Source organism: Chrysemys picta, chromosome 2 (assembly GCF_011386835.1).
Source record: "Chrysemys picta bellii isolate R12L10 chromosome 2, ASM1138683v2, whole genome shotgun sequence".
In the NCBI taxonomy this organism is placed as follows: Eukaryota; Metazoa; Chordata; order Testudines; family Emydidae; genus Chrysemys; species Chrysemys picta.
Window position 1 is genome coordinate 63,320,437 of NC_088792.1, and position 16,256 is coordinate 63,336,692.

The following is a 16,256-nucleotide window of genomic DNA, read 5'->3' on the forward strand; positions in this document are numbered from 1 at the left end:
ACTGGGGGATGAGTGTGCTGGCTTGTAGAGGAAACAGGGGAACAAACCTATGTCCTCAAGGTAGTTTCTTCCTCCAGTGTGTCGATGTCCCTGAATAAGGCAAGACCCGAAACAAGAAGAAATTGAGGATAGAGGAGGGTGAAAATTATCCTCCAAGGAGGTGTAGATCTTGGACCATGCTGGAGTGTGGGTTGTACTGTAGTCAGGATTGGCAGATTTGGCACTTCTCTGGTTATGGAGGACATTGGTTCCTTTTGGGGACAAGTTGGAACTAGCACAGAGTCTAGTCTAGAGCTCTTAGACTGTGCCAATGGGTGCCAATCCTTTGGTTTATGAGTGAGAACCAAAGTCAGTTCTGAGGGATCCCTACACCTTTGCACCATACTCTAATGTTGAGGAAGTTTAAAATGGACCTAAGTCCTTAGGATGTGCCTGCGAGGACTCCCCTGACTTGAACAGAGTCAGGGAGGGGTATTTCCTTCTGGGGGCAGATTTTGGAGAGGACCTGTCCTTTTGCTTCTGAGAGTGCCCCTTATTCCTGTGAGAAGCTCTGGGAAATAATTCTCTGGGCTTAGGAATCATAGCCTTGGCTCCTAAGCCTGTGGCTCAAAGGGGCACTCCCCATCAACTGAGCCCAGTGTACAGGGGGGTCTCCCCGGCCCGGATCCAACTGGGGTCTCATGGCCATCTCCATGAGATGCTTTCTTAGTCGGAGCTCTCGACTTTCACAGGTTCAGGGAGGGAAGGAATAGCAGATGCTACACTTAGTGGAGATGAGAGCCTCACCACAGCAGTAAAGTCAGCTCTAGTGTTCATTGCTCGCTGAGAAAAATGTGCCAGGGCCAATGAGGGGTGAGACCGTGAGGGTGAAGATGGGCTGTATGGCACCATAGTAAAAACTGAACAATGTTTCATGACCATTTTATTAGATTTAACTCATGTTTTAAAACCATCATACAAATTAAAGGTGGCTACTCAAGCCTTCTATGAAGCACTACATCTACATCCTTCTTGGTTTCTTGTTATAATTTTGCACAACTCTGTTAATGAACTTCTTGAATGCAATGCGTTCATTTTTGGTGGCTTCTCGTGTGTCCAATATTTCCATTCCTTCAATTGATAGGCTCATTAGTTCATTCACATGATCAGGCAAAAGGTGACTTCTTTCAGACCACAAAATTCTATTCAGTGATGAAAAAGAATACTCAACTGTAGCTGTTGTGACTGGGAGTAGCAAGAGATGAATTCCTACTTCTTTCATCCCAGGAAACAGCATAAAGATTGGGCCGAGCCACTAGTGATGATAAAAAAGAAGTTGAAATCAAATCTTCATTCATTCATTGTATGCTATTCCACTCTGTGTTCAAATTCTCTATTCTGTCCTGAGCACATGGCAGCCCCATTGCTGGTAGTGCCTCACTCCACTCAACTGTTGTTGTTTTATAGGACAGGGATCTGTAAAAACTACGTAATGGTTGAGTAGAATCTAGAAGTTGCTGTTGTAGATTTTTAAGAATCAAGTCTGTGTACTTTTTCAGTTGTCTTAAACACTTCTTGTCCTCTTCACTTAAGGATTCAATATACATGCCTTCATTAGTCAACTTCTGAACTGAAGTCTTTGCTTCTTCCAGTACTTTTTCAATGGATAGCTCTCCGATTGATCCAAATGTAGCTTCTATTGCTGGACAAAGATCTACTACTGTTGTAGCAGATGCCTGGATGGCATTGTTTAATGACCCAAGTGGTTTCAACAGTAGACTTACAAGAGAGAGAATGGCAATAGTCTTCTCTGAACATAGAAGCAAAAGTAATCCACCAGCCTCACTACTTAGATCCATTCCATCTTGGTGGATACTTTCCAAAGCCAGTAATAACAGCTGGAGTAATTTTAAGACAACAGCCAAGGATCGCTCATGAGAAAGGCAGAGGGTTTTCCCAAGTTGGACTAATTTGAACATCAGTCCCAGTGTATCTTCTATATTTTCCAAGATATTCAGTCTTGCTGGACTCTTGGTGAAAAAAGAATATAATGAAGACATTAAATTTATAGCTTTTTTAATGTCTTTTGAAGAGTCTGCAGCTTGTACTAACGCTAGTTGGAGTACATGGCCTCTGCAGTTTTTATAGGAGACATTAGAGTTACACTTTTCTCTGAGCAAAGCTTGTACTCCACCATGTCTTCCAGAGAAGTTTGCAGCTCCATCAAATGCACAAGCAGCTATCTGTTTGGGGTCCAATTGACAAGTATTTAACTCTTCTAAGATGTGGGATGTCACAAATGCAGCCGATGTGTCTTTTATAACTTGAACATCTAGAAATGCATCTACTGGCCTACCACTGACATCAAGATAACATACACAGTGATTTAATACTTGATACCCATTTGCATCAGTGCATTCATCAGCCATGTATGCAAATTTTTTGAATGTGGTGAGAAAGTTCTTAACTTTTTCAACTGTTGAGACTTTCACTGTTTCACCACATGCTTTAGCTAGTCAGTTGAGTTTCTTGCAGAAAGATAGTGAGCATTTGCTGGTCTTGTTCGGAACCAGTGTTCAACTTCAGGATAAACAAGTGACAATGCACTTAACGTTGGCCTCCATTTTGTAGTGTATGGTATCTCTTGCTTAAATAGAAAGTATGATGCGACAGCCATGTTTGTTCGCATGAATTGTGTTGTGTCTCCAGCATTCTTAACAACCTCATTAACACTCACCGGTGTTGTCCTTGGTCAGGGGAGACTCAGGCCATGTCTACACTACCCTCTGGATCGGTGGGTAGTAATCGATCTATCGGGGATCGATTTATCGTGTCTCGTGATAAATCGATCCCCGAAGCGACGCCCGTACTCCACCTCAGGAGGAGAAGTAAGCGGAGTCGACGGGGGAGCCACGGCGGTCAACTTGCTGCCATGCGGACGGCCAGGTAAGTCGAACTAAGATACTTCAGTAGCTGAAGTTGCGTATCTTAGATCGATCCCCCCCTAGTGTAGACCAGCCCTCAGAGTTCAGAGGTGCTTTCACATGAGTTCACCTCCCAGGGTGGGGGGCAAGAAGGCACCTTGCTCGTTCCTCCAGCTGCTCAGTGTTCGCTCTGGCCACTGTTGTTCATTGTGCCACCGTTCACTCCATCGCTCTGTTGCCAATGTCCCTGTGCAATCACCTTCTACTGCCACCTGCCACTGTGACCTCTGCGAGTTGGTCTCTTGAGGTTCTACCCAGCTCTCAGTGATTTCAGCTGAGTTCTCAGTGCGGGAACCTTGCTGCTAGTGCAGGCTGGGCCATTTCTTCCACAGAAACACTGTCCCACAGCAGGTCTAAGCACTTAGACCTGATTATCAGTGATTTCAGCTGTAGTGTTCACTTAACCAAACAAAAGACTATCTATGGAGCCTAATCAGCTCTGTCTTTAAACAGTGGAGAGGGGCAGGTCAAATAGTACTTGTGAGTCAGGCAGGCCATCAAGCTAAACACCTGTCCCCACCCTCTCTCTTGATGCCCTCAATCAGCACAGGCTAAGTACAGTTCTACTGCCCTTTACTCATACAATAAGAATAACAACATTTCATCCCCCCTTCCCCTCACCCCGCATTCAAGTGATTTGTAACCGAACCCCAGCCAAAATCTATCACTTGGGCAACACAGCTCTGTGTGCTGGATACCTAGGTAGATTAGGTGTGCATGTAAATACAATCTGGTCCTGAAGCCTTTCCCCCCAGCTCCCAACTCATCACTAGCTGTCAGGGAGAGCTCATTTAGACTTTGCTTACAAATCATAATTTGAAATTATTAGGTTGGCCAACGTCACCGAAATAAATGAACTGACATTGTCACAAAAAACAACAGCTGTATAAGGAAGCTAGTCTATGTTCAAACTTTTCAAATCTATTGTATTTTTTCAGATACACGTATTTTATCATACATTTTATAGGCTTTTAAAATGTGTATTAATGTTTCAATTTCAATCCAAACAATCACTAAATTGGCAACACTGCATGTAACTAGTTCACGAAACTGGGGAGGGGGGTGTTGGGGAAATTCGGGGGGGGTGTAGGGAAATCCCTGGTTTCATATCCATTACCACCCACTGGCTGAGGAGCTCTATCTAAACCAGGAAGCAATGCAGGAAGTTGTCTGAGCAAATAAAGGAATCTCTGGCTGGCTGCTACTAGGGACCCTCCTGTTTATCTTACTCCTGAGCCCTGTCTCCCCACCTGCTCATGGTTCCTGTCCTTCTATCCCAGACTCCTCTCTACTCCCAGTGCCTACTTTAGTTGTGGTGATGAATTGCCCTGCATTTTGTGATTGAAAAAAATCTAGAAAACTTTGTTATGTAACATTTATCGTCTCATGTAATTAATTTTGAGAATGTCAACAAATATTCAAGTATCAGAGGGGTAGCCGTGTTAGTCTGTATCCACAAAAACAACGAGGAGTCCGGTAGCACCTTAAAGACTAACAGATTTATTTGGGCATAAGCTTTCGTGGGTAAAAAACCTCACTTCTTCGATGCATTCACTCCATGCATCTGGTGAGTAAAAAACCTCACTTCTTCAGATGCATTCACTCCATGCATCTGAAGAAGTGAGGTTTTTTACCCACGAAAGCTTATGCCCAAATAAATCTGTTAGTCTTTAAGGTGCCACCTGACTCCTTGTTGTTTTTAACAAATATTCAGTACAAACTGTTCCTAGAATTATGGCAACTTGTACAGTGTTGCCAGCTATTGTGATTTTAATCACAAGTCTTGAGAAAGAGGGGGGGTTTCTTAAAGCCCCAGACTTCTGGAGTCAAGTGATTTTTGTGAAAATCTCAGCTTTACTTTTAAAAATTAAAAGTACCTTTCTAGCCTCTGTGGCTATGGAGGAAAGCCTGAAAACATGAACTGAGTCTGCCCTAGAAGCTGAAAACACAGATGGCAAATAAAAAGAAGACAACATTTATTTTTCTGAGTCTCTCAATTTTTGGGGAGCCTGACTCATGAGTTTTAAATGTTTGGGGTTGGCAAGACTATATTATAGCCTCATTACAGGATACATACTACAAAGCCAACAGCGGTCTAGAATGAGTAAACCAATGGGATTATTTGATTATGATTTCAGATCCTGGATGAATGGTGGAATACACAAGATAAAATTTGGTTGATCTAGTGTGGGGGCGATAGTGAGTGGAGGAAAGACTGTGAAACAGGGCCGCCCAGAGGATTCAGGAGGCCTGGGGCAAAGCAGAGGAGCAGCGGTGCTTGTACTCACCCGGTGGCGGTCCAGGTCCTCGGTGGCATTTCGGTGGCGGGGGGCCCTGCAGTCGCTCCACGTCTTCGGCAGCACTGAAGGACCCACCACCGAAATGCCACCGAAGACCCGGAGCAACTGAAGGGCCCCCCGCCGCCGAAATGCTGCCGAAGACCCAGACCGTGGCTGGGCCAGGGCTCGCGGGGCCTGGGGAAAATTGCCCCACTTGCCCCCCCTCTGGGCGGCCCTGCTGTGAAGAATCTCTTTCTGATAGTGCACCCATGCAGAAGCAGTGGAGAATAATAGCTTAGTTCCCCCTTGAACTCTAAACTGTGCTCTACAATCTCAAGAGGATGTAGTAGCCTGCCTTGACTTCACGATAAGACCCCCAGGCCCTTGTACACTTACTGCCGTCTTGGGGAGAAGGGGTAAGGAGTACATGCCATTCCATTTTGGAGAAGTAGTAAGGAGAACATTCCACTAATCCACTTGAACTGTCCTCCCTTGTCAAGATACAGGAGTGTCTGTACATTTTTTCTTACTGAATCCAAACAAAGGCAATGAAAATTTTTGCCTAGGTAACGATTGTAGGATGAGGTATGTGGAGGAGTCGTGTATATTTGCATTCTTTTTGACCTTTAATGACTCTAAGAAGATATAGAAAATAGCTCCATTTAATTAATCTGAAACCAAGGTTAAATTTAGAAAATTATAATTAATTTTTTGAAAAGCTGTGAAAATCTCTAGCCTCTCTCATACTTTCATCTGATGAAAAGAACTTCTTGCTGTCCTAAACTGTGTCAGCAGCCAAGCCAAAATGACGCCATTCCTTTAGTACTTCAAAATATTGTAAATTTACATATTTCTAAATTAAACAATAATAAAGTTTCAAAATAAGACCCCAATCCTGCGCACTTACACATGTGTAAAAACTTAAGTAAATGTTTGTAGGATCAAGGACTAAAATTATAGTTTTCTTTTCACTGTAGACTTAAACCAAACTTACATTCCCAGAAGCAGCTACCAGTTAATGTTTATGCAGTCTCTATTCCAATGTATCATTTAAAAATGAACTTTAAACAGATAAATAAACACAATTTATTAGTATATAACCACTTGATTGCCAAACGAGGGCCATATTGCAATACTTCAACTGAATTTTATATACATAAAGAATAACATGAAGAATGAAACGTTAGGTAATTTATTTAGCCTACAGCTGTTCTGCATTTTTTTTTTAAAGTGTCCATCTATAGCAAAGAACGGGAAATGTTAATTTACGATGCTGATTGCTCTGCTTAGCTCACTTTGACGTAGATTACTGCTTTTACAAAAATGTAGACCAGCTGGAGGGTAAACAGATCTTCTACGTCTTAATGTTTCATGTTGATCTTTAACTATATGCAAAGCAGCATAAAGCCCAAGCTCTGCAGCAGCTGGGCCTGGGCAAGAGGTGGCCTGCTGCTGCCTTCCCAGCCGGGCTCTCTCTCAGGCACAGAGCAGCGACCAAGTACCCAGCATAAGAAGTGGCTGGTCCCGCCCCTTCCGCTCCCGGCCCAGGATGGCTACCAAGGGCCGAGAGTGCCAGGAGGCAGGCACGGTGAGAGAAGACAGATCCCCTCTCCCTGCCTCATTGCAGGCCAAGCAGAAATCAGGGGGTCCGACACTTGACTCCCGTGCCCCGCCTATGCATCGACTCCGGTGGTACTGGTCACCACCTAACTTCCACTTTGCATAACTTGTTTTATTACTAAGGGTTTCATGACTACACCGAGTTGTGCTGCCATAACTGGGTTTTATTATCAAACCAAGCAATCTCTTCTTTAACGCTTTCACTCTTTAACATTTCCACACCCTGAACTGTTTAATTCCCTCCAAACTCTTAACTCCTCCCTCTCTTGCCTTAAATCACTTATCTTCCACCATGATGCATTTATCAGCTGATTTTGGCAGCTCTGAGTTTACCTTTGTGCTTTTTCGCACTCATTCTTTAGCTACAATTACTGTTTTTGTCCATGGCCACCCACAGGCCTCACTCTTTAAAATTTCAGTGGCATTCAATAGACCTCTGTGGTGCTCTGCCCCAGAGGATAGATTGCTACCCGTTCACTCTGGGGGTTTAGAACAACTGAAATTAGTGTTTTTTCCTACCGCTGTCACCAGAATGTTGGAATTATTATTATTTATGAAGGGTATTACCACAGACACTAATTTAACCATAAATTCCTTTATTAAATCCAGAGGCCGCATAGTATTTGTTCAATTGCTCTGAATGGGGTGGGGCCTAAATCATAAGCAATTTGCTATATCCAAACAGTAACAAAACATTTATAAATATCAGGGGGTAGCCGTGTTAGTCTGTATCTACAAAAACAACAAGGAGTCTGGTGGCACCTTAAAGACTAACAGATTTATTTGGGCATAAGCTTTCGTGGGTAAAAACCTCAGTTCTTCAGATGTAAGTATTTGATCAAGACACTTACAAATGAGCTAAACTCAGGGGTGCCTAGGCCCTTATTGGTCAGCTCTAACTTGGTCAGGCAGATATTAGCAATGAACTCTTTAGGGATTTACAGATCTACTAGCTGCTGATCATCAGGGAGTGGAGGCAGAAAAACAGCAAAGGGAATGTGATGAGACAGTAAGAAATGTGCCATTCAGCACTATATGCTTAAAATTTAAGAGAAATGAGAGTCAGTGATTCCCTCTTCGATGTTGCAATAGCTTTGCAGTTTCATCTATGGAATTTGTACTTAAAAAATCAGTTAGTGTGGGAATGCAGATGATGGACTGGCCAACAGTAGCCTAGGTTTAAATTTCCCTTGAAATCTCTTGCCCTCCTGAGAGATGTTTGTCTATCCCAATTGCATTAGCCCATGTACTGAGTTTTCCAGGCAAATTGTTATCGTCACTGCTTTTATGGAACCAGTAGCGAAAGCAGTTTTAAACTATGGAAAAAGGCTAAGAGATGATGAACTGTTTTATCCCAATCCTGATACTATTGAAATCAATGGCAAAGATCTCACTGACGTTAGTGAGTCTGTCCCTCTGTAATCAGTCCCTGTGTAATATTAGTTTTACAGATACATTTTCACTCTGGTATACAGGGATTTAGTTCCATTAACATTTAGTAAGTCCCATTTTATAAGTTCCAAATACCATTTTGAATAGTATTCCCATGTTTTATGTTAAAGACATACCCTAAATTACCATAATTATCTACCTTAGTAGGAAATTTGAAATTTCTGCCTGGCAAGTTAAACCAGACATGAAATGAGTAGACTCAAAATTGGTCTGTAACATGGATAGGACTTTATCTTAACAACCATTTCTTAACCCTTCTGTATGCAGGTGATGAGAGAAGCACATGCTGTACATTTCCAGGTAATGCAAAATTTATTCAGTAAAAAAAATCTACACACCAGAAAGGATCCACAAACAGCTCTTTCACCTACAAAATCTCTCATGAAGCCACCTTTTAAAAGAAGTCTAACCCTCTACTCCAGCTCTGGAATAAAATATACTAGCCTTAAAAATGCATTGTAAAATCAATGGTATTCAATAAAAGAAACGGATACCTACTTACAATTAATTGTTTAAGAGGGATTCAACCCCACCATTGGTCAGATCAGATGCAACAAACAAAAGACAGAGGAACAGAGAATTAGAAGCAGGGCTGGCATTACCATGAGGTGAACTGAGGCGGCCGCCTGAGGTGCCAGACTGTGGGGGGGCACCACAATGTTCTACACTCTACCACTAGGACCCAGAGTGCAGAAAATTATGTCTGCTGCTGGTGCATATGTATTCTCTCCGCTCTAGATGCACAGAGATGGTGGAGTGCTGCGCTGGAGGAAGGAGGGCACAAGAGACATAACAGGCAGTCAACTGAAGTAGTAGAAGCCAGTTAAGTCCTTAAGACGCTGATATCTTCCCTCACTCAGGCCCTGCTATCAGCCAGCTTATTTGTCCCCTTCAATTGAGTGTTGAGAGCCACTATAGCTGGCACAGAACAGTCATGAGTGAAAGAAAAAAACGCCCCTCTGGGGCAGCATTCAGAAAAAGAAAGAAAGCAAAGGAAGCTTTTCTATCTAAGCAGGAAGGAGCTCTCCTGAGATACATAGACACAAATGTTCACGGTGAGTGAACTTCCGGCCCCAGTGAGGATGTGAGTGGTGAGGAGATGCCTGATCTTCCAGTTAGTCAGAGTGCAGGTGACCTGGCAGCTACTGCAGCATCCATAGCTCCATCTCAAATGGATGTAACCATGCACATTCCTGAAGAAAAGTGTAGATCAGAGAAGAGTGTGGTGGAGGTGCAAGAAATGGCTGCTGCTGAGTTTAGTTCCATAAGTCTAGATGATCCAGGACTGTGGACCCACTTGAGCAGTAGCCTGAGGGACTTCCTTGTCCTGCATGGGCCATAGCAAGTGAAAAACTTCATGTTCCTCAAAGACAATGAAAATAGAAGTTTCCATCCAATACATTACTAGTGTGAAATCCCCAATGGTGACAAAGTGGAGAGGCCATGGCTTATGTACTCAAAAACCCAGAATGCTACATACTGTTTTTGTTACAAACTCTTCCAGTCTAATGTTCCAGCCACATTGGGTTCTACAGGAACAAAGGACTGGAAAAATCTGGCTAGAAATCTGGCATGCCATGAGAACGCAGCAAATCACCAGAGAACATTCCATACGTGGAAAGAGCTTGAAAAGAGACTAAGGTTAAAGGCCACTATAGATGATCAGCATCAAGAGAAGATTGCATCAGAGTCTCTTTACTGGCAAAAATGTTCTGAAAAGGCTCATTGCCATTGTGAGAATGCTTGCTACCCAAAACCTAGCACTGTGTGGCACTTCAAATCAGCTGAATATGCCAAGCAATGGAAACTTCCTTAAAATGGTGGAGCTGATGGCTGAGTTTGATGCTGTACGCCAGGAGCATCTAAGAAGAGTCACCACCCAAGAAATGTACACACACCACTACCTTGAAAAAACAATTCAAAATGAGAATCATATAGTTACTGGCAACAAAAGTCAAACAGAAGATTGTGGCAGATCTGAAGTCAGCAAGATATTACTCTGTTGTTCTGGACTGCACACCTGACATCAGCCACGTGGAACAAATGACTTTAATGGTGCGTTTTGTAACAACAGAACCTAGTGAAAATGTCCCTGCAATGGTGACTGTCAGAGAGCATTTTCTAGAATTTATTGACATTGATGATACTACAGGAGCAGGTGTGACAAATGTGCTTCTTAAAAAGCTGGAAGATATGGGAATTGTGATAGGTGACATGAGAAGTCAGGGCTACGATAATGCTGCCAACATGAGAGGAAAGAACAGAGAAGTGCAGACATGGATCCGAGAGTTAAACCCGCCAGCTTTTTTTGTCCCATGCAGTTCTCATTCATTGAACTTGGTGGTCAGTGATGCAGCATCAGCTTCTACTGAAGCTGCTGAATTTTTTAATGCAATTCAAAGCATCTATGTATTTTTCTCTGCATCAACTCATCAATGGCAAATTTTGAAGCAACATCTGGGAACATCCTCTCTGACACTGAAACCACTGAGTGCCATACGATGAGAAAGTCGAGTGCAGGTGATAAAGCCTATCAAACACCAAATTGGGAAGATAGATGATGCCATAGTTGCCATTATGGAGGATAATGCTATGACAGGAACTGTTCCTGGGAGAACAGGGGCAGAGGGAAATGGAATCACCAGAAACATACATAACTTCAAATTTCTGTGTGGCTTAGTGTTGTGGCATGACATACTGTTTGAAATAAATGTTGTAAGCTAGGACTCCAAGGTGTTGACCTTGATATATCTGGAGCAATGGAACAACTGGACAAAGCAAAGTCATACCTACAGCCTTACTGGTCAGATGAGGGATTTCAAAACATTCTGAAGAGTGCACAGAAGTTCGCAGAGGAACTTCACACTGAAGCTATTTTCCCACCCATTCAAGAAAACAAGAGTCACCAAAGAAGAAGACGACATTTTGATTACGAGGCACGGGATAATCCCATAAGAGACTCCACACAACAATTCAAAGTTGAATTCTTGAACCAGGTGCTAGATTGTACAATACAGTCAGTTGAAGAACATTTCATGGAGATCAAGGAACGCAGCAGTATATTTAGGATGTTGTATGATATTTCCAAACTCCTCACTGTACCTGACGAAGACCTACACCAGCAATGCAGGGCACTAGAGACAGTGTTGACACATGATGACATGCGCAATATTGATGCGAATGATTTAGGTGATGAACTGAAAGCCCTTTCAAGATACATTTCAGCAGGATCAACTCCAAAGGCTGTTCTGGAATATATGTGCACAAATAAGATGACCACCCTCTTTCCAAATGCTTTTGTTGCTCTGCACATACTTCTAACACTTCCTGTAACAGTTGCCAGTGGAGAACGCAGCTTCTCCAAGCTGAAGTTAATAAAAACACAGCTACGCTCCACAATGATACAAGAGAGGCTGGTCAGCCTTGCAACCATCTCAATAGAGCATGAGCTGGCCCAGACTGTGGACCTTCAGGAAGCAGTTCAAATCTTTGCAACCAAGAAGGCACGGAAAGCACCACTTTGATTATTCAAACAGATAAAAATGCCGGTGTTTACTATGCAGACAAGAAAAGTTACATTTGCTGTTCAGGCATTTGAAAGTTAAGTGTTACTTAAAATTTTTGAACAAGGCATTTTAAGTTGTTAGTTCTCCTTTACTGGGGTAGGTAGCAGAGCAGTACCATGAGAGGAGTAGAACAGGAAGAAGGCAGAATTGAGGCCTTTCAAAGTTTTGGCCCAAGTGAGGGCGCATGGGGGCGTCATTTGAGCTCCCCGCCACAGGTGCCAAAATGTTGTGGGCTAACCCTGTTTAGAAGTTAGTTGAGAGGAATGGACACAGGCCATAAGCAATATGTATGTAATGGTAAGATGTAATAGGATCAGACAGACTAATTTTTTTGTGCATCACAAATGATTTCTTATGCTAAGCATTATCGCTTATGCCACAGTATTACTATCTCAAGTGGCACAAGATTACTTCTTTGCCTCACACTCTGTGGAGATGCTCTTGGGTTCAGGCTTTTGGGGAGGTTGCAGTTACTTTCAGGAAGCATTTAACATATTCCTGACATATTCTGCAAAATTCTGCCTCTTGGAATTAATAGTTAAGTCCTTGTTGTCTGCTCATTGCATGGCAGGAAGGTTCTTTTTGCTAATGACAGCTGAGAAATGCATGGGTTTCAGACATGCAGCTCTCGGAAAAAGCCTGGCTGTAACAGAGCTCCAGTCCTGCACTTTCATGTGCACTTCATCTTTACACACAAGTAGTCCCCAGGAGGTCAATGCTCAGCTCACACACTTAAAGTTAAGCCCAAGCAAAAGTATTTGCAGAACTACGGGACTAACAAAAGCTAAAACTTATCATTATATTTTGATAGGAGCTGGCGAAATCAAACGAAAAATACTGAAAGAAACCTCAGTGTCTTGAGTTGTTTCAGAGTAGCAGCCATGTTACTCTGTATCCATAAAAAGAACAGGAGTACTTGTGGCACCTTTTAGACTAACAAATTTATTTGAGCATAAGCTTTCGTGGGCTACAGCCCACTTCATCGAATGCATAGAATGGAACACACAGAAAGAAGATATTTATACATACAGAGAACATGAAAAGGTGGAAGTTGCCATACCAACTGTAAGAGGCCAATCAATTGAGATGAGCTACCATCAGCAGGAGAAAAAAAATATTTTGAAGTGATAATCGAAATGACCCATAGAAGGTGTGAGGATAACTTACCATAGGGAAATAGATTCAATTAGTGTAATGACCCAACCATTCCCAGTCTATGTTTAAACCTAAGTTAATTGAGCAATGGCCTGCTAAACCCAGGGTTGTGAGTTCAATCCTTGAGGGGGCCATTTAGGGATATGAGGCAGAAATCTAGTTGGGGATTAGTCCTGCTTTGAGCAGGGTGTTGGACTAGATGATCTCCTGAGGTCCCTTCCAACCCTGATATTCTATGATTCAAATATGATTCAAATTGTATCTAATTTGCATATTAATTCAAGTTCAGCAGTCTTTCTTTGGAGTCTGTTTTTGAAGTTTTTTTATTGCAAAATTGCCACCTTCAATCTGTCACTGAGTGGTTAGAGAGGTTGAAGTGTTCTCCCAATGGTTTTTGAATGTTATGATTCCTGATGTCAGATTTGTGTCCATTTATTCTTTTGCGTAGAGATTGTCCGGTTTGGCCAATGTATATGGTAGAGAGGCATCGCTGGCACATGATGGCATATATCACGTTGGTAGATGTGCAGGTGAACAAGCCCCTGATGGCGTGGCTGATGTGATTAGGTCCTATGATGGTGTCACTTGAATAGATATGTTCGCAGAGTTGGCATCGGGCTTTGTTGCAAGGATAGGTTCCTGGGTTAGTGTTTATGTTGTATGGTTCCTACTTGAGATTGCCCTGTTTATGCATCCCAGGATCACATTAGCTCTTTTGGCACAGCATCACACAGGGAGCTCATGTTCAGCTGATTATCCACCATGATCCCCAAATCTTTTTCAGAGTCACTGCTTCCCAGGATAGAGACCACCATCCTGTAAGTATGGACTACATCAGTGGTTCTCAACAGTGGCGGATTAATAATTTTGCCGCCCCTAGGCCGGGAAATAATTGCCGCCCCGGCCCCGCCCCCACTCCGCCCTTTCCCCGCCCCCATTCCAACCCCCTCCCCAAAGTCCCAGCCCAAACTCCACCCCCTCCCTTCCCCTATTGGATCCCTTCCCCAAATCCCCACCCCCGGCCCCACCTTTTCCCCCACACGTGGCGTTCCCCCTCCTCCTCCCTCCCTCCCTGCCCTGCAAAACAGCTGTTTCGCGGTGCAAGTGCTGGGAGGGGAGAGAAACAGGACGCGGCAGTGCCCTTGCAGAGGAGGCGGAGGTGAACTGGAGCAGGGGGGCAGGGTGCGGAGGGGAGCTTCCGCCCCTGCAAATTTGCCGCCCTAGGCCTAGGCCTTGTCGGCCTAGGCAATAATACGGCGCTGGGTCTCAAAGCCGGTCCCCTGCTTGTTCAGGGAAAGCCCCTGGCGGGCCGGGCTGGTTTGTTTACCTGCCGCGTCTACAGGTTTGGCCAATCACGGCTCCCACTGGCCGCGGTTTGCCACTCCAGGCCAATGGGGTCTGCGGGAAGGGCAGCCAGCACATCCCTCGGCCTGCACCACTTCCCACAGCCCCCACTGGCCTGGAGCAGTGAACCGCGGACAGTGGGAGCTGCGATCAGCCAAACCTGCAGATGCGGCAGGTAAAAAAACCAGCCCGGCCAGGCCTGCCAGGGGCTTTCCCTGAACAAGCGGCAGACTGGCTTTGAGACTCACTGGACTACCTTCTTTGTTCCTAGCTGTATACATTTTCATCTAGCCGTATTAAAAACACACATTGTTTGCTTGTGCCCAGTTTACCAAGCAATTTAGATTACTCTGAATCAGTGATGGGTCCCTTTCATTATTTACCAGCTTCCCCTCTGCCTTTTCCCCACTCCCCACCCCCACAGTTTGTGTGTCACCTGCAAACTTTATCAGTGATGATTTTATGTTTTTTTTCCCAGGGCATTGATAAAAGTGTAAATATCATTGGTGAACTACTAGCTATCTCCTCCTGGAGCCCCACTTTGGATACGCACATTCTTCTTTGAAAGAAAGAAATGTCAAGTCAGGCTAGTCCTCTGGTAAGCAGAAGGAGGCCATGACGTCTGCTAGTGGGACAGAGTTTGCCTTCTAGTGAGCTATTGTCTTGAAGGACTACAGGAGAGAAGTGACGAGGTGAAAAGTGATCATGGCCAGGTAGATAGTCACATTTATCGATTAGTAACATTTTCAAAAGCACCTAGGTGACTTAGGAGTCTAAATTCTATTTTAAAGTGAGTTAGGAGTCTAAGACACTTAGGTACTTTTGAAGATGTTTCCTATAGATTAAAAAAACCCTATCTGACTTGATACGTAGATTGGCTCTGGGCATAACTATATGGTAACCGCATGTTCTTCTTAGTATTGTCCTTATCCTCCCTCCCTCTTTCTTTCCCATGGACCTGACCCAGAGCCCACTGAAGCCAAGGGGAGTCTTTCTATTGAATTCAATGGGCTTTGGATCATGGCCATTGCTTAACCTTACAGGGGTGCTGGAACAATTTGTATAGTGGGGTTGCTGAGAGCCATTGAACCAAACTGTAAACCCTGGAGATAACAGAAACCACTTCATGCCAGGTGGTGTGGCAGCATCCCCAGCACCTCTAGTTCCAGCACCTATGTAAGCTTATGCCTTAATTTAAATCGTGAGCTCTTCTAGGCAAGGGCTGGCTCCTATCTGGATCCAAACTTTCAAGTTTCAGGGATGTTTAGCTCCACAGATTGGTTCAAGCCCTCTCCAGTTGTGAAACTGTCCCTGTCTTTTTGGCATATTTATTTTTCTAGTTCACTTGTCTATACTTCCAGCTTGCCATTTTACCCCAGCAGCTTTATGGCAAGACACAAAACTTACCAAAAGTGTCACCAAAATAAAGATTCATGTATAGGACTGGGTGGATGGGGGAAGTGAATGGAGTCTGAGGCTCTCAGCACCAGTACTAACAGAAACATGTGGTGCCAGCTTTTACTGGTTTTCTACTTGCATTGCAGTATACAGCATAGTTCCTTAGTTCATAGGAAACTGAATCTGTTTGATAAATATTAATAAGAACTGGCAGTAGTCATGGTGTTTAAATCTTTCAGTTCCACATAATCATTTATATTCATCTGCAAGAACACTATAGCTTGTTTAGAAATAACATTAAGGGCCAAATTGTCAATGAATCTCTACTAATTCAAGGATGGGATGAAGGATCAGACAGTGGCACTCTTGCATTAGCTCAGCTGACCAATGGGAATGGGGAGCAAGAACTCTTCAAGGAGATTGAATATATCATTTGAGATCTGTAGTTTATCCTTTTATGACATAATTGGACTGCTTTT

General features: G+C 43.5%; 1 protein-coding gene across 1 annotated transcript in view; it reads left to right on the forward strand.

The window, feature by feature from the left end:
* Positions 1 to 2,911: 2,911 nt before the first annotated feature.
* Positions 2,912 to 16,256, forward strand: part of IL6 (interleukin 6) — a 36,296-nt gene continuing 22,951 nt past the window's right edge. The window contains 1 exon segment of the mRNA XM_008170880.4: positions 2,912 to 2,925. Coding sequence (XP_008169102.2) covers positions 2,912 to 2,925 — 14 coding nt within the window.